Source organism: Anastrepha ludens, chromosome X (genome assembly GCF_028408465.1).
Source record: "Anastrepha ludens isolate Willacy chromosome X, idAnaLude1.1, whole genome shotgun sequence".
NCBI classification, from domain to species: Eukaryota; Metazoa; Arthropoda; class Insecta; order Diptera; family Tephritidae; genus Anastrepha; species Anastrepha ludens.
This window is the reverse complement of record NC_071503.1, coordinates 15,035,715-15,055,299: the sequence shown is the minus strand read 5'-3', so window position 1 is coordinate 15,055,299 and position 19,585 is coordinate 15,035,715. Positions and strand designations below refer to the sequence as shown.

Genomic DNA, 19,585 nt, shown 5'->3' with positions numbered 1-19,585 from the left:
CTGCGTCACTTGTTTTGGTCTGCCTGTAGACCCTTTCAACTCGAGTCTTTCTTCGTTTTCAGCACGGTTTATTATATTATATACAGTTCTAATGTTGATGGAGAACATATCGGCGATTTCTCTGGCTGATTTGCCTTTGTAGTGATTGAAATACACTAACTGAATAATATTTTTTGAAACTCGTTTTCCTGGCATTTTTTAATGGAGTAAATATCTTTTCTTGTTGTTGTTTTTGTAATGTGTGTGTGTTTATTTAATAACTGTTGGCGCCTAATAGTATACATTTTTTGTTTGCTTTTTTTTTGTTGTTGAAATTCTCGATCAAAGATAAAATATTTAATTTTTCTTCACTATGCAAAGATATTCTTGACAAACTGTATATCGCTATTGATTAAGAGGCTGGATGTGACTGTCGGGATGAAAATGGTTTCTTTGGCCATTTTGTCTGCGTAGGTATTGCCGTCGATGCCGGTGTGGCTTGGTACCCTTGATGTTATTGCGTGTTGGTTAGCGTGCAATATTGGTGCTGAGGGTGAGCTTAGGGTAAAGTTTGCAGATATTGTCCCCCATGTTGTCTTTCAAGAACAGTAGCCCGGATTCCGCCAGAATGTTTTTTATGGGTGACATGGGCAATGCCCGAAGTGCTCTGCGAATAGCAGTGTGATATTTCGCCGCAAGCATTTTTATAATATATAATTCTTTGCCTGATGACCGTAGATTTCAAGAGCGTACTTGATGACAGAAAGAGTAAGATCTCTTACAACGTTAGTAAAGCTGGGCCCATGAACGAACGTTTGGATGACAGGTATTTTACAATGTTTGAGTTTATAACCAGTCTATCTCTGAGGTACTGGCAATGGTATTTACATGAGTGCTTTCTGTCTATAACAATTCCAAGAAACTTGAGTGTATGTGAGCATAGGATATTTGTATGTGAGTATTGGGAAACTACAATTATGTTTTTTACAAATATGTTGTAACTTGGATTTAGTATGGGAATTGGAAGCGCCGGAGGCAAGGGAACATGAGGATAAGCTGAAGAGAATTTCCTCGAAAATAGACACTGTCGAGTTAAGGTCAGACAATTTTGAAAATAGGTGAATGTCATCGGTTTATGTTTGATGCCGGATATTAGAGAAGTTAGACAGGATGGAGCTTATTTCGTCAAATGCTATGGTGAAGAGAATGACTGAGAGGGGTGAGCCTTGATGAGTGCCGTTATCAAGAGGTAGAGTGGAGGAGGAAATATTAGAAATAAGGACTTTGATTTTGCGTTTGGAAAGGAACGATTTAACAAAGTTGTAGATGCGAGGCCCAACCTAGGATTACTTGTGTACCAATACGATCGAAGGCCTTTTCAAAGTTGAGTGAAGGTAACGTAACATGATTTTTGTTGAATAAGGCGTCAGATATGAATTGGTCTAGATATAAGAGTGCATCGATAGTGCTTTGACCCTTTTAGAAGGCTAACTGATTTGGATGGATTAGATTGTTGGAATAAGGATACCAGGAGAGCCTAGTAGCACCGATTTTTTCCATAACTTTTCCCAGGCAAGGGATTAGAGGTGTAGAGTACCTTCACTTCACTTTCAAACTTCTTTCGAATTCTTTAAATATATTTTTAATAGGTAAATGAGCTCAAACTTAAATTATGTAAACCATTTCAATGTCAATGCCATTGTTGTCAAATAAACACTTTAATTTCAATGACGAAATTCTTTTCCTTTTTTTTGAAACCCGAAACATAAGTAAACACATGGCACACACCAAATGCATTTTTCCGGTCATATGATACCTCACTCCAAAGCAAAACCATAGCTTACTGTCAAGTAAGTCTGCCTAAGCAAAATTTAAGTCAGCCTAAGCAAAATTTTATTGTATAGTATTTTTATGAATTTATAATTTTGTTATTGATTTTTACTTGTAACAATGTTTAGTTGTAATTACATATTTTATTGATGAGAAGACAAAAAGAAAGTATAAAATAAAGCCATTCTATCAGAAGGCGGGCAATTCAGTCTTAGCTTGGTAGTTGGAAGGCAGTCATTTGCCCTAACTAAATAAAAAAAAAATCTTTTATTTAAAAGGAACCTTTAGTCGGCAGGTTTGCTCTAAAGCTCTTCCCGGATAATAAAGACTTCTCATGGCGAACCTTTAGTCGGCAGGTTTGCTCTAAAGCTCTTCCCCGATAATAAAGTACTTTTCATGGCGATCCTGCCAGGTCATCAAGTGTCGCTCTCTAGTATCGCGTGTGTGCTCCATTTTTTTCGAGTTTTCAATTTTAAAGTAAACGCTAAATAAATCATTAGTAAAAATGGCTGTCTCGGAAGGAAAGAAATACAAATCAGAAAAGAGTGAAAACTTCGACGAATACATGAAGGAATTAGGTGTCGGTATGGTTCTACGCAAAATGGGTAACAGTGTCAGCCCCACCGTTGAACTGAAGAAGGATGGTGATAATTACTCTTTCACCACTACCTCAACCTTTAAGACAACTACGGTCAACTTCAAGCTGGGCGAGGAATTCGATGAAGAGACACTTGATGGTCGCAAAGTGAAGAGCGTCTTCACTCTAGATGGCAACAAATTGGTGCAAGAACAGAAGGGTGACAAACCATCGACCATTATTCGTGAATTCACTGACTCCGAGCTAGTGACTACTCTCACCCTCAACGACGTGAAGTCCGTCAGAGTCTACAAGGCTGTATAAATACGCAGTGCGCTACATGCGAAGTTCAAAACAACAGTAACAAAAAGCTAAAGTAATTTAAAATAAAAAATGCCACTTCTTGCGATAAACTAATGATTGAAAAACTAACTATCATACAGCATACATTGTACTTTATATAACTACACATACATATATATATATTTTGGATTGTGAATATCCCAATTTTGTTTATGACTGATTACACAGGCCAACAAAATCTCGCTTTTTCACAACTTTTAAAACGGCTATGGGTTTTTCTTGAAGGTTTTTTTATGCTGACAACGAATATGACCTTGAAAATGCTCCAGCACGTCAGGTTTTTTTGCAATTTGAGGTTAAAAAGTCTAAAAATGCAGATTTTGGCCATTTTTTTAATTTTTTTTTGGGCAAGGTAAAGTTTTTTTTTAATTTTCCACAACGGCATCGCAAAGTACTAGTCTTCAGCTTCAAAATGCAGTTTTTTAAATATTTTTACGATTGATATAAAAAAAGTTATTCTATTTTGAATTCGCCCTTTACAGGGGCGTTAGAGAGTTAGAAAGGTTGAATTTGCATATCTAAAAGTCTCCAATTCAAAATAGAATAACTTTTTTTATATCAATCGTAAAAATATTTAAAAAATGCATTTTAAAGCTGAAGACTAGTACTTTGCGATGCCGTTGTGGAAAATTAAAAAAAACTTTACCTTGCCCAAAAAAAAATTAAAAAAATGGCCAAAATCTGCATTTTTGATTTTTTAACCTCAAATTGCCAAAAATCCTGACGTGATGGAGCATTTTCAAGGTCATATTCGTTTTCAGCATAAAAAAACCTTAAAACCTTAGTTAAAATTATCGAAAAAGTTTTTTGGTTGTTGGCCTGTGTTATTTGCTGATTAACGCATAAAATAATGTAATTAAATGTATGAAGTTGTTATTAGGTAACAATTAACTATTTTTATGTGATTAGGCGGCTAATTAAAGTGAAATAATTCTCAATATTATTAACGACGCGCACCAAATTGTTCACACATGCTATGATAAATATTGTTGAATAGAGATTTTTCGCTAATGCATTTAAATATATTAACATTTAATTTAAAATTTTTATCATTGACAAGTATTTAAGCACAAAACTGGTATAAGAACAAATGTGACTTTTTGCATTCAGTTATATGGGTATATAGGTATATAGATTGTATCGGGGCTACCCTAGGAACATGTCCATCAGCGGTGCCACAAAGCATAGAAGGACTAGAAAATTTGGTTGACAAGATTACCTACAACATGAATGCTGCCTTGGCGGTAGCCTGTCCCATAAGAAGACTGAGGGGTAAACCCAAGCCTAAGTGGTGGACGGTTGAGGCAAAGAAAACACGTCTCGATGAAGATTGGAAAGGCTATAAAGATGCTCTGAGAATCTACAAGAAGGAAATCAGAATTGCCCAAAGGCAATCTTGGAAATCCTTTTGTGAAGAGGTTGAGGGGGCAACTGAGGCCTCCAGACTTCGTAAGATTTTAGCGGGAAGCCCTCAAAATTGGGAACTGCTACAGAAAAGTGATGGTACTTTCACTACAACCAGTAAAGAGTCTCTAGAACTTTTACTCGACACTCATTTTCCAGGCTGCTCAGACATTACTGGGCATGACATGGAAGATACAGCACAATGTCGTGAAGTCAGAATAGATGCTATTTCTGAGGATCGGCTCTTATGGGCGATTGAAAGTTTCAAACCTTTTAAATCACCGGGCCCAGATGGCATTTACCCGGTGGAACTGCAAAAGGCCGCCGGATATCTAGCACACGGACTACTAGCAATCTTCAAAGGTTGCTTTCTCTACGGTCATATACCTCTGAAGTGGAGACAAGTCAAAATTGTTTTCATTCCAAAAGCTGGTAGAAACTCACATACCCATCCAAAAGACTTAAGACCGATATCTCTCTCCTCCTTCCTATTGAAAACTTTGGAGAGGTTGATAGAATTTCACTTAAGCCTAACTATAGATAGAAATCTTATCTCTACGTCACAACATGCCTACATGAAAGGGAAATCGGTAGAGACAGCTCTACATAACCTTATTTACACGGCAGAGAGTTCACTGCACAAACAGGAATTTACTTTAGCCGCTTTCCTTGATATTGAAGGGGCCTTTAACAATGTTGAAGGGGGGGCAATTACTGCAGCACTCACTGATCTTAGGGTAGAACCGGGCTTGGTAGGCTTCATTGGCAAAATGCTAAATAGCAGAATCATTGAAGCGGAACTAGGAGAATCGGTGCTCAGGAGATCGGTAAGTAGAGGTACACCGCAAGGTGGAGTCCTCTCACCGTTTTTATGGAACGCAGTTGTAAATAAACTTCTGTTAATACTGGAATCGGTGGGCTGTAAGGTGATAGCTTACGCCGACGATGTTGTTATTGCTGTCTCTGGTAAATTTGTATCTACATTAAGAGACCTAATACAAAATGCTCTAGATATACTTTCTAGGTGGGCAGGAAAGTGTGGTCTAGGAGTCAACCCAGACAAAACACAACTCATATTGTTCACTAGGAAACACAGAATCCCTCAGCTAAGTCCAATTACGCTCAAAGGGGAAGCTCTTGTGATTTCGGAAGAAACCAAGTACTTGGGACTAAACATAGATAGGAAACTCACTTGGAAGTCAAACACCTTAGAAAGGGTCAGGAAAGCGAACCTAGCTTTTTATGCCTGTAAGAGAGCTTTAGGGAAGACCTGGGGAATTAAACCTACACTGCTGTCGTCAGACCCATTCTTCTATATGGAAATGTTGTCTGGTGGTGTGCTTTGCAGAAAAAAACCTATTCTAATTTATTGAATAAGGTGCAGAGATCAGCGGAACTAGCAATATGTGGCGCTATGAAAACCACGCCATCCATGGCTTTGGACATCATGCTACATCTGCCACCCCTAGATCTCTTCTGCAAATACTCAGCGGCCTGCGCCGCTTTAAGGCTCAAAGCGAGCTCACAATGGAGAACTGTCACACATGGACATTCAACCATTTTAGACTCCTACACGGATATACCCGGTGACTGTGATTATCACCCTCCCATTCTTTGCTTCGAAAGGAATTTCCTAATGAAAATCCCTTCTAGACTGGAATGGCTTGAAGAAGATCCAACACCCAACACACCCGTTAAGATCTACACGGACGGATCCAAAATGGACACCGGTGTAGGATCAGGGTTATTTTGCGAAGAGCTTTCTATTAGTGAATCCTTTAAATTACCGGATCACTGTAGCGTTTTTCAAGCGGAAATAAACGCTATTCATGAAGCCTAAAAATGGTTAAAGATAAACAGAATATCATCAACGGATATCTGCATTCTATCAGACAGCCAAGCTGCCCTACGAGCCCTGGATGCATTCCAAACAACATCAAGGAGTGTCTTACGTTGTCGCCAATCTCTAAATGAGATGGCCAAACAATATCGTATAATATTATGCTGGGTCCCAGGCCACAGAGATATACCAGGGAACTGTAGGGCAGACCAACTTGCAAGAGAAGGTACCTGTATGCCAGACATAAATAATTTTATGGAGATACCTCTCGCAACTTGTAAGCTTCTCATTAAGGACGCACTAATCAACTCTGCAAATCAGAGATGGATTAGCGCTAACACCTGCGAAATTGCTAGGCAAACATGGCCAAGGCTTAACCTACGTCTGTCCAAGAGTATTATAAGACTGAGTAGACTTCAAATCAGGACCTTAGTAAGGGCCCTCACAGGACATTGTCTCATAGGAAATCATGCAAGGAGATTAGGCGTATACACGCATGATTTCTGTCGTAGCTGCAGAAATGAGGAGGAATTGGAAACAATTCAACACCTTTTTTGCACATGCCCGGCTCTATCCAGAAGCAGAAACCGATTTTTAAAGTCCTACTTCTTAACGAACATAGATAATCTATACACTTTAGGTATCAACAACCTTTTACGCTTTGTCAAAAGCTCAGGATGGTTCAATATGGAAGGGGAAATGTAGCCCAGCCCCCGCGGCTCACAACGGACCCATTCCATGGTCTAAGTGGCATCGTTGTCTCTATGTGCGATGCGGCTGCCAAACCTACCTACCTACCATTCAGTTAAACAAACATAAAATTGAATATTCGTGCACCTTAATGAAAATAAAAAAAGTGTAGAATTTGTATTAACTTTAATAAAATGCACAATGGCGTTGAAAAAAAAACAAAAAAAAAAATATTACAATAAAATAAAATTTTTTTTCAAATTTTTAATGTATTAAGAAAAAAAAAAATATATATATATCATACAATAAAATGAATTTCTATAATTACATTTTAAATGGAAAATATTGAAGAAATAGAAGAACAAGTAGAAAATTTATTGCAAACCGACATAGTGGAACCATCAGTGAGCCCCTATAATTCACCTCTTTTGATTATACCAAAGAAAAGTAGCGGAGACAAAAAAAAATGGAGGCTTGTAGTAGACTATAGACAACTAAACAAAAAGATTATTAATGATAAATTTCCGTTGACAAGAATAGAAGACGTACTAGACAAACTGGGTCGCGCAAAATATTTTTCAACGCTCGACATGACAATAGATGGCTATATAGATAGTGCCCGCATCAGGTACATGGCTAATTTATATTGAATATAATAGTATTAGTGTAGACGAATATAAAAATTAATGTCTGCAATTGCAAAACTGGGGCGCAAAGGGGGATACGCAGTGAAAGGGGTGAATTTTGGGTGGGAAAAAATTCATAAGGTACAGGGACTCTATGTACGGGAAAAGTTTGGTTATATATTTGAGAAAGTGTAAAAAAATTGGCAGACATTTTGCGAGGGGCTAACTCGCCGGCAGACTGCGCTGAAGATTGCAAAAATTAATTAAAAAAAAATTATAAGGTACATTAATTCCAATTATTGTATTTTAAAGTTTAAACATTCCAAAAGTCATTTACAAAATGGCAGACAAAAAAGTGAGGGCTAAGGCCGCGGCAGACGACGTTAAAAAGTGCGCTACACATCAACATTTTTAGTCGCATTCTTGATATTTAAGTGCAGAAGAATTATTATCGATATTTATGAAATATATCAATGAAATTCATTATTTTATAACTTTTATTTTTAGGGAATTTTATAAACAATTTGTTTTTTTCAACGTTAATATTATGGTTGTTTATAAGTACAATATATCAATTTATTTTAAACGATTAATTAATATTAGTCAGTATTTGGTTTCTTCACTTGTGAAAAGTGAAGGTAAATGCTCACAAAATTTTGAAAGCGAAAGTAGCCAAATAACTTGTCGCAGGTATAAGGTCCCAGATTTGTATATAGGTATATTTGGGAGCGGAATATAATGTAAATGTTGATGGGGAGAAGCAGATGTTTTCGTGTATAATAGAGCAAGTGACGCAGTACAAAGTGATGCCGCACAAGACCACTGAGAGTTTAGTATATTCCAAAACGTAGAAGAGAGTAGACGTTATATTTCAATATTTTTGATTTTGTTTGCATCATGGCTACGAGTGGGAAGAAGTGCGTTTTTAACTGTAGCATGATCAGTGAAAAAATTATAATTTTCGAAGAAGACAAATTAAAAAAGTGCCAACATATTTCGAAAGTTCGTATCGCTTTTGATTTGAAATACAGTGATATTGTGTTACCAGAAATAGTGGACGGTGTCAGTGGTTATCATTGACTTTGCTATAAAGCATTTACATCCATCCAAAATAAATATTTGGATAAATATAACGGTAAGTTTGCAATATTCGTTGAAAGTTGTTATTATAAGAAATTTAATTACGCCTCGGTATAAATAATTGAACTATTATCAATTTGTACAGAGAACAATCAATTGGAAGTAGCAAAATCACCACAAGGCCACACGTCCATTGAGGCATCTACGTCTCCGCAGCCGAACATTCGGCAGGTAATAATATATTTTACATACATTATGTTGTGTACGTATATATTTACAAGCGAAATAAATTATCGAACGATTTATTAATTTTTACAGTGAGTAATCAATCCATAGGGGATGATTTTCCGCAAGGTTCCACATCTATTATTTCACAATGTGACAATTCAGCTGGTAATAATTTTTTTGTTTATATGGTATATAGTATGCACATACTTTTAATAGAAAATAATTTTCAAAATGTGCATCGGTATTTAAAAATATTTTTAAAGAATTAATTGATCAATTAAATATATATAAATGTGTCAGAAAACAATGACGGTCGTCTGATGTATTCAGTGACAGTCAACTTTCACATGAACAATTAGATGTGGAACGACAACCTGGAAATTCAAAATTAAAGAATGCAGGTATCTGTTTGTTTTGTAATCAAGCAAAGGAAGAAGCAAGGGCAAAAAGCGCTTCTTTTGATACGATCTGATAGTGAAATTTTAATTAAAAAAATTGTCACAAATGCAACTGCCTTAAATGACTATAAAATATTATCGAAAATCGAGAGATTAGGAGATAATCGTGTTGTTTATTACCATAATACATGTAAGCCAAAACAGTCAGATTGGCATAGTGCAAGAAACGTTCATGAGTTAGTTGACAATGAACTGTATTCTTTTATCGCTGAAAATACGATAGGAAGCAAGCAATGCTATTCTTTGAAATTTTTAGTACAGTACGCCAAAAGTGCGTTGTATAAATTGTTTTCGGAGAAATATGATAGTTTCGAACTATTAATAACGAGTACGAAATTGCTGCAAAAGATTGAAAAAAAATTGCCAAGCAGTTACAAATAATTGAATTGCATAACCGTCAAATTATTGCACCGAGCAGAAAATTTATTATATCGGCAGAAACATTTAGCGAATTTGAAGATACTGAAACATTGCAACGAGCTGCATATGTTTTGAGGAAAAAAATTATGGCCATAAAAAAAGATCCACTACCTCAACAGCTGACTTCAGAGGACCTGATCAAAGGTGAATATAAAATTCCTACTGATATTGTACAATTTTTAACTTCTTTAATCTGCGAAAATGATCCCAGAACTGTGAAAAGTTCCAATTGTACTCGAAAAGTCAACTCTATAGCCCAAGATTTAGTTTATGCTGTTCATAATGGTAAAATCAAAACGTCCAAGCAGATCACGCTTGGAATGACCTTAAAAAGCATGACAAGTAGCCGAAAAGTTATAGATTTACTTAATAAATACGGTCAATGTGTAAGTTACAATACTGTTGAGGAGTTGGAAACGGAAGCGACATTTTCATCCCTCAATAAATCAGTAATTTGTCCTCAAAGCATTGAATTATCCCCTCACTACTGCACAGAAATAACATTTGACAACTACGATCGATTTGTTGAAACGTGTAGCGGAAAAGATACGCTGCATGATACAGTGGGAATTATATATCAAAATATAATAGCAGGTCATTCCGTTCTGACAAACCCGAAGCTGAAAACATTATTATTCGTTCCTGCGAAAAGAAGAAGAACATATGAAGTTATATCGACGGAGATACTTCCGTACTTGAAAAAAACAAAGCTCACTGATCGATTATTATCTCTTGAAAGCAATTTACGTGATGTTGAAGCCAGTAATTATGTTTTTTACGAAAAGTTAGATGTAACATGGGTAATTTCACATTACCTAAAAATTCCTAATACACCTATGTGGGTCGGGTATAATAGTAAAATTGTAGATGATCAGTCAGTTAAACAAAAGGTATCTTATCTTACACCGATTAATATTTCACATACGAACGTATCTGTTGTCATCGAAACAATGCGCCAAAGCCAAAAAATATACAAGTGACGTATGATTTGGCAATCGCTAAAGTAGCTTATCAAATTCAGTGTACGGAGAAATCACAGTTCAATAACCTTTTCATTCATCTTGGTAGTTTCCATATAATGATGGCTTATTTTAAAGCTGTTGGAAAATTCATAGATGAGAGTGGTCTAATATATATGATGGTTGAAAGTGGGTTATTGGCTTCAGGATCAGTAAACGGATTTTTCACTGGCAAACATTTCAATCGCTGTAAACGATTGCACCCGTTAGTGACATTAGGATTGAGATCATTACTTTTCGAAGAATTCCTGCGAAAAGAAGATAAAACCATCGACGATGATTTGATCGAGATTGTTAATCAATTGCAATCAACATCTTTATCGACTTTGGAAATTCAAAATACATCATTGAATGATTTACTAAATGAATACTTGATATTTGAATCGCAAGTGTTAAACGGAAAACACGGTAAAACTGCACAGTATTACGCGATGTACATTCGCTTTGTCAATTACTATCTAATGTTTTCAAGAAGCATTCGTCTCAGTGGTTTTGAACTTTTGAAAAAAGTCATACCAAAGCTAGTCAACTTATTTTTTGTTTTCAATCAAGGAAATTATTCTCGATGGCTACTAAAATATCATGATAATTTCTTAAGAGTGCAAATAACACATCCAGGCCTCGAGGAAGATTTTAAAAATGGATTTTTTGGTGTGAAGAGGACAGAAAAGCCATTTTCACGAATGCCTGTTGATTTGACGTTAGAGCAAACGGTTAATGCTACTGCTTCAAGACGATTAATTGGTATAATGCACTTTACAAACTCTATCTCAGCGCAGCAAAGATGGGCTAAAAGCCATGGCATCCGATCAACTATTGTATCACATACATTCGATGTAACACGCTTAAAAAGAAGTCAAGATATCACCAGAGACTTAGAAAAACACCAAATTAAAAAAGATAATACTCAGTTACAGAATTTTATAACTATATTAAAACAAAATATGAATCCTTTCAACACCGAAGATACTCAGAGCAGCGAAGACACTCAGAGCAGCGAAGATACTCGGAGCAATGAATTGTTTAATATTCCAACTGGACGAGCAGCATCGAAAGAAGTGAGCGACTTTTTATTAAATGTGGAAAGAACTGGCCGTGGTTTAAGAGAAAAGTTTATTTCTGAATGTGCTGCGTCTGATGATCGTTTCGAATTAACTATTAAACAAAATAAAATACTGAATTTCGCTACTTCAACCCAGAAAAGATTTGTCTCGATAAATAATAAAGTTCAAGAAGTACGACTACAGCGTGACTTGTTCGGCCGAATGTTAGCTATTTCAATGAATGACAATGCTAATGTTGAAAAAATATTGACTTATCCTCTAACACCCGTTCCAATGTGTATGTGTCACTTCGATGGATCGATTTATAAAACAGATAAATCTGTTTTGTTGAAGTCGTTGGAAAAAGATGTTCAAAGTACAGCCCCAAGCTACACTGACATTTGTTTAATAGACGGATTCTTTCTCATACATTGTATCAAGGACTTACCAAAAACATTTGGAAGTATCTCCAAAAAAATACTTCAAATGGTGACTAACAATGCAGCCCGTGAAATTCATGTAATTTTTGATAGATATTGGTCACCATCTATCAAATATTACGAAAGATCTCAGCGAAGCGGTTCCTCTGGTAATCGTATGTACGTGATTTCTGGACCTGAACAATCAAGACCATCAGACTTTAATAAAGAACTCCGAAATAGCTTTTTCAAAGAGGCACTCGTGAAATTTTTAATCGTGAACTGGCAAAATCAAGAATTAATTCCATTCTTTCAAAATAAAAAAATGCTACCCAATTTTGATAACTGTTATCAATATGAAGCTGTGAATGAAAGCATATTATTTTCAAAAAATGATAAGTTTACTCTCGATTTGCATGAAGAGGCGGATTCAAAAATAGTATATCATGCGTGCAATATCGAGTCAACAGCGAACATTCTAATAAAATGCTCAGATACGGATATTTTAATTATTATGTTGGCTAATATGATTCACGTACAACACAATAGCAAAGTTTATATTCAAACAAGGGTTTGGAATAAGCAACGAATAATTGACGTATCGACGTTGCATGAAAAGTTAGGCGAGATAATGGGCCTTATGCATAATAAGCGAGCATTTGCTCAGACTCGAGTTTTGGAGTAAAAGGTAGGTTAGGTATGCATAAAAATTGTTGAACTCGCTTGCTTTTACTCGGTGCGTGAGATAGATCTCACATGTCGAGTTTGAACTCAAGTCATGAAATGTTCGTGAGTTGGAGCTCACTTTGGTATGCATAACAGCAATAAGTTGCTCACTTTTTTGGGATCGATCTCACAAAAAGGTGAGACTGCCTTTTAGTTGACTCGCGTGTTTACAAGTATAAAGATGGCCGAATATTTTAAACTTTTCGTTTCCTCTGTCTCATACTCATCGAAGATTCGTTTGGCCTGTAATTAAATTAAGTTATCAGATTTAAGCAATCATATTAGCGGTATTAATCCTGCTTTTAATGCAGTTCCATAATAATAAAGTTGGTTTTTATTTTAAGAGTACTCTCAATTCTAACTTATTCTTACTCCTATACCTAGGGTTTTATTTAAAAGCTTTATGTAACAAATAGTTTTTGTATTTATACTTTGTTTTTGCTAATCAAGAAATAATACAACAAAAACGGCTCAACTAAGGGACTTTTTTAGCTCTATGCTCCTTAGCCTAACGAAGAGTTACCGGCCGAATATCATATTCGTTATCATTTAGCTTTCTTTTTGATGTTTGTTGTGGTGGCACAGATGGGATATCTACGGGTGTGCCCTGTACTGCCGCGCTGCTGGTGGAGCTGTCATTATTAATGCCCACTGCACTCTCTAAGTTGCTGCTGGAACTCTCATTAGCATTAACGCCTACCGAAAAATCGCCTCCAGTGGAAAAAGTAAAATAAAAAAACAAAAACAATTTATTTTCACCAAAAAAAGCCATGCATTATAACGGCACGCTTACTGGTAACTTTTCCGATAGCTGGATTCGATTTAGCAGAAAGTAATTCAAATAATTTATGTTCCCATTTTTTTAAATAAATTTTTTTTTTCCCCGTTTTATTTTTGCCACTTTTTGACCTTACTCGGCACTTCATATTAGCAATTTTCTTCATTACATTTTTTTCGCTTATTTCCACACCAGTTTTTTCTTTATATTCGCCACAAAGTTTTCTAATTATTTATTTTTTTTATTTTTTACACTTTCACTATCTGAACTCATTTTTGCAACTAATCAAACAAGCGGTTTGATCTCAGCTAACTCGAGTTCAAGGTATTTGCTCTATCTCATTTTTATGCATACCAAATTGAGCATGAGCTCGGTCGGTTTGCTCGAACTCACCTACTTGAGATAGATCTCACCAGACTTTACTCGAGCAAATGCTCACTTATTATGCATAAGGCCCAATGTGTCAATCTCTGCCAGGATTTCATGCTTTAACTGGCTGCGATTTTAATCCCGCATTATTTCGCAAGGGAAAGCAACGTCCTTTACAGATTTTAAAGAAAAATGAAGACTTACAAAAAGCATTCGGTCAAATTGGACATGAAGACTGTGATGAAACCGCTGTTTTCCCGACTCTTGAAAAGTTTATCTGTAATTTGTACAACTTTCCGTTGTTGAGCTCCGTAAATGATGCACGATTCGCCTTATTTTTAAAAACCTATAAGGTCAACGATTTGGAGGAGCCTTTCCAGAAAAAAAAATTTCAGAATTTTGACTCATCCACTTTGCCTCCTAGCCAGGCTGAATTAACGCAGCATTTAATGATGACCAAATATATTGCTACAATATGGAAAAATGCTCATAAGAAAATTCCATCATATTTACGACCAGAAACTTGCGGATGGATATTAGTAGAGGGAAAGTATACATTTAAATGGTTCTACGGACCACAGCTGCCTAGTACAATACAAGATATTATTGATCCTGGAACAAACGAAGGTAATATATTTATCCACAGAACATATAACTATTCCATTCTATTAAATGTCTAAAAATCATTTTGCTTTGTGCTTTGTTACAGGCGATGAAGACGTTAATGCAGAAAGCGAATCAAATGAAGATGAATATAGCGATAGCGAAGGAGATATCACGCCCGAATCAGATTCCGATTGCGAATGTGACAAAAAATGTTGATGTGTAGCGCACTTTTTAACGTCGTCTGCCGCGGCCTTAGCCCTCAATTTTTTGTCTGCCATTTTGTAAATGACTTTTGGAATGTTTAAACTTTAAAACACAATAATTGGAACTCATGTACCTTATGATTTTTTTTAAATTAATTTTTGCAATCTTCAGCGCAGTCTGCCGGCGAGTTAGCCCCTCGCAAAATGTCTGCCAATTTTTTACACTTTCTCAAATATATAACCAAACTTTTCCCGTAAATAGAATCCCTGTACCTTATGAATTTTTTCCCACCCAAAATTCACCCCTTTCACTGCGTATCCCCCTTTGCGCCCCAGTTTTGCAATGGCAGACATTCATTTTTATATTCGTCTACACTAATACTATTATTTTAAAAATAAATTAGCCATGTACCTGATGCGGGCATTTTCATGTAGCCAGCTCTTAGACTACAAGCTCTTTTCACCAGATAACGCTAGACAAACACTCAAGACACTTGACTGCATTCTCCACAAGACAAGGTCATTACCAATTTAAACGCTTACCATTTGGACTCAAAATATCTAGCAATAGCTTTCAAAGAATGCTTACAATAGCTTTGAGTGGTTTAGATAGCAATGCATTTTTATACGTAGACGATATTATAGTGTTTGGCTGTAGTCTAAAACACCACAACAGTAATTTAATTGCAGTTTTTGAAAGACTACGAAAATATAACTTAAAACTAAATGCGAGAAAGTGCGTATTTTTAAAATCCGAGGACATCTGATCACGCAAGATGGCATAGAAACAGACACATCAAAATTTGAAGTGATAAAAAAATACCCCGTACCCAAAAGTAGTGACGAGGTTAGGAGATTTGTAGCTTTTTGCAATTATTATAGACGTTTTGTACACAATTTTGCTCAAATAACCAAGTGCCTAAATAATCTTGTAAAGAATGGACAAGTATTTGATTGGACTGACGAATGTCAGAAAGCATTCGAATCACTAAAAGGCAAACTAATCAATCCACCTATCTTACAATATCCAAATTTCGAGCAACCATTTGTGCACACAACAGACGCATCTAATTTCGCACTCGGTGCAGTACTTAGTAAAGGAGAAATAGGGAAAGATTTGCCTATATCGTATGCAAGCAAAACTTTAGTAAAACATGATATAAATAAATCGGTCATAGAAAAAGAACTACTCGCGATTCACTGGGGAATAAATTTCTTCCGTCCATACCTAATGGGTAGAAAATTCACCGTGGTAACGGGCCACAGACCTCTTATCTCCTTATTTTCACACAAAAATCCTCCGTCCAAGATGACAAGGATTAGACTTGATTTGTCAGACTATGATTTCGAAATAGTCTACAAGCAAGGCAAAATGAACACAAATGCCGATGCATTATCACGAATAAAGATAGACCCAAACATACTAAAAAAAATGATACCAACGGATTGTGATGACAATAATAAAATGTTTGTAATAACAAGGGGAATGTCTGCCAAAAATAACACCAGGGTAGACAAGGAGAACTACAACTCTCATTCGAAGTCAGGCCAACTTAACATTTGGGATTGTACGTCCACAGCCGATATAAGAAATATAAAAAGATTAAAATTCGTATACGAAGAAAAAATAAAAGGATCCAAAACACAGATAAATAAAAATGGGGATATAATAGTCCAATATAGTGAGGAGCCTCTGAAATACGTTTCAATCATGGCGAAACTATCATCAATAGCGACTAAAAGAAATATACAATAGAAAAGCTAGTAGCGCTAGAAAAAGATAATTTATTAAGAGAAATGAATATTGAAAATTTTAAGAAAGCATTCAACAAGTTGCAAACTGAAAGATTAGAACAAAATTTAAGACCCTTAAAAATAATTTTATATAAAGCCCCAAAACAAATTAATGACGAAGAAATTATAAAAAATTTTATCTTTGAGTATCACAATTCAGCACTAGGAGGACACCTGGGTATAAGAAAAACTATCTTAAAATTAAAACAAAAATACATATGGAAGAACATGAGAAAAATAATAAAACAATATATAAACAGTTGTAAAGAATGACAAAGTACATAAAAGAAAAAATGACATTAACGGACACACCTAGTACAAGCTTTGAAAATTTAAGCATAGATACGATAGGACCATTGATTATATCAAATGGTTTCCGATATATTTTAACGGTACAATGCGAACTGACAAAATACGTAATCTTATTCCCAATGAAAACTAAAGAAGCAATTTCTATCGCAAAGACACTAGTAGAACAGGTAATACTAAAATACGGACTTTTTAATACATTAAAATCTGATCGAGGTACAGAGTTTGCAAATGAATTAATGAAAAATATATGCGAAATACTAAATATAAAGCAGACCTTTTCAGCACCCTATCACCATCAGACAATAACAGTTGAAAGGAGTCACAGAGTCCTAAATGAATTTCTGTTACACTTCGTAGAAAATCACGAATGGGACCAATGGCTACCTTATTTTGCATTTGCTTTTAATACCACACCGAACATAGAGACGGAATTTTCACCGTACGAGTTAATATACGGAAAACGTCCACGCTTACCAATTGACATAATCGAGGACAATCTACCAGTATATAACTTAACCCTTTCGACCCCAACTTTTTTCCTGTGGAACGAAAATTTTTTTTTTAATTTTAATCCTTTTGTATTTGTTTAAGAAGCAGTTGCCCAAAATTTTGAGTCGTCACGCCCCACAGTTTGAGCGCTACCGAAAGTTGCTTGTGAGCAACTTTGGGCAATGGTGGTATACAAAATAAACAAATTTTTCCTTTCGAACAACTTTTAATGATTTTTATTTATTTTGAAAAATTAGGTATGATATGACAAAAAACAGTTTTTATTGTTATTACAGCAAAGGTGGACTTTGCATTTAAGGCATTTGGACATTGGGGTTCCTGTCTTGCACAATCTGCAACGTCCCTTTTGACTAAAGACTACCCAATGTTCCATTTTATCGTAACGCTGTGAGACTGAAGGATTCGGTTGGAACCTGTACTTTTTGGACTGTTGGGAAGATACGCTGCTTGATGGGGAGCTCAGGGATACTATCGAGGTAGCTTTTTCAACATTCGATGGTCTGCCTTTCCTTTTTCCGAGCGAAGTAGTGGCAGTAAGCAACTCATGAGCAATTTCTAGTTGAAATTTTATTAGAGGAATATGCTTTTGTCTCGGGTTTATCAAGTTTAAATGCTTTCTATACAATAGCCATGCGTTTGTTACGGATGTTCCGAGGCACCAATAGAAGATTCGTATGAACCACTTATTTGAACGGTGATTGACCTTGTAGAGCTCCATGAGCATGTCAGCCAAATCTACTCCTCCCATACCCTTATTGTAAGAAGCAACAATCGCAGGTCTTGCAACATCAATATAAGCTTTTTCCTTTGGATTCCAACGTTTGCATATACCAACAGGTTCATTGCTTTCACACGAAGATATAAGTTGAACTGGCTTATTGTCAAACCACTTGACGCATGCAATATTATTGTTGATTTCACATTTCATATCGAAAGATTCCCTTCCACGCTTTTTTAACTCAGCATCTGAAAGTAGTTGGCAATTGCTTATGCGGTTTTTACGTACAGTTCCTGTTGCAAATATGCCCATTTCTTTCAACGAGATCAGAAGGCTTACTGACGTAAACCAATTATCGAAATAAAGCTTAAAATGTTTGTCCTTAGGAAGACCTTTAGCCAAATATAAAACTATATCCGAAGATAGGCCCAACCCATAAGCAGGACAGGTACCTTCACCAACATACAACGTAAAGTCGTACACTAATCCAGAGGTTCCAGCACGCGTAAACATTTTCAGACCCCACTTATGAGGCTTAGCAGGGTTGTATTGTTTAAATGACGATCGACCTGTAACAAAAATTTAAACTAAAATGTTCATTATGACGTTTATGAATGTATACCTTTGAACGCAATGATTTGTTCATCAATGCTTTGATGTTCTTCCTGGGGTAGCTTTCCAAAATTTTCTTTGAGACTGTCTAGTAAAGGACGTATTTTGTACAACTTGTCATAGTTCAAATCGCCTTTTTTGGATTGTTTAGTGTTATCGTTGAAATGTAAACATTGTTTTATTTTTTCAAACTTTCCGCGCGGCATTGAATCTGTTATAGCGGTAAGATTTAAATCTTTTGACCATGCCATTTTGAGTTGAGGCAATTTTAAAACACCCATGTACAACAAAATACCAATATAGCGTTTAATATCTTCAACAGTGCATTTGAGCCCAATGCCGTGTTCTTGCAGCGCATATAAATCTGTTTGTTGTGTGATCAAATCAAAAACTTGGCTATTAAAAAAAGTGCAGAAATATTCTACTGGCATCATCACATCGTCGACCTTCAAAGTATTTTCTTCCCAACTGGTCTCCAAAGGTGCAAATGGCCTTTTTTCCCACTTTAGTGTCTTGGGGTCAACTTTTTCAAAGCAATTATCAGCCACACAAGATTTCGGCTCACATTCTTCTGCAATCATATTTTCGAGAAGGTCAATCTCTATAGTTTCCCCTCTTTGCACGATCCCTTCCAAATTCTTCTCTAGCACTGCAGAAATGTCATACATCTCGTCATCACTTTCGTCGTCAGAAGAGGCATCCCAATCAAAGTTAACAATCCTCTCAATGTCGTCATCTGACAATCCTTTCTCTTTCGGTCTCATAACTAAGTACAAAAATATTTATTACTTCAATGGCCCAAGGTTGCCCACAGGCAACATTGCAACTTTGAAAATTACTCACCTGGTTAATATTTTTAACTAATCAAATTTAAATTCAGTTTCAGAAAGCTAAATCCTTGCTAAAAAACATGTCATATAAACTTTTTAATTTTTTTCATTATTATAAAAGTTAATCACTCACTTTAAAAACTCTTTTGAA

At 35.8% G+C, this 19,585-nt stretch overlaps 2 protein-coding genes across 2 annotated transcripts; one reads left to right on the top strand and one right to left on the bottom strand.

Annotated features, from left to right (window-relative positions):
* Nucleotides 1-2,265: 2,265 nt before the first annotated feature.
* On the top strand, nt 2,266-2,876 carry LOC128869291 (probable fatty acid-binding protein). The gene has a single exon (XM_054111822.1). The coding sequence runs from the start codon at nt 2,315-2,317 to the stop codon at nt 2,708-2,710; it is 396 nt and encodes a 131-aa protein (XP_053967797.1). The 5' UTR covers nt 2,266-2,314; the 3' UTR covers nt 2,711-2,876.
* Nucleotides 2,877-13,210: 10,334 nt separating this feature from the next.
* LOC128869766 (piggyBac transposable element-derived protein 3-like) lies at nt 13,211-19,368 on the bottom strand. The gene is made up of 3 exons (XM_054112371.1): nt 18,615-19,368; nt 18,025-18,561; nt 13,211-13,413 (listed from the first exon to the last, which is right to left on the bottom strand). The coding sequence occupies exons 1-3, from the start codon at nt 19,366-19,368 to the stop codon at nt 13,211-13,213; spliced, it is 1,494 nt and encodes a 497-aa protein (XP_053968346.1).
* Nucleotides 19,369-19,585: the final 217 nt, after the last annotated feature.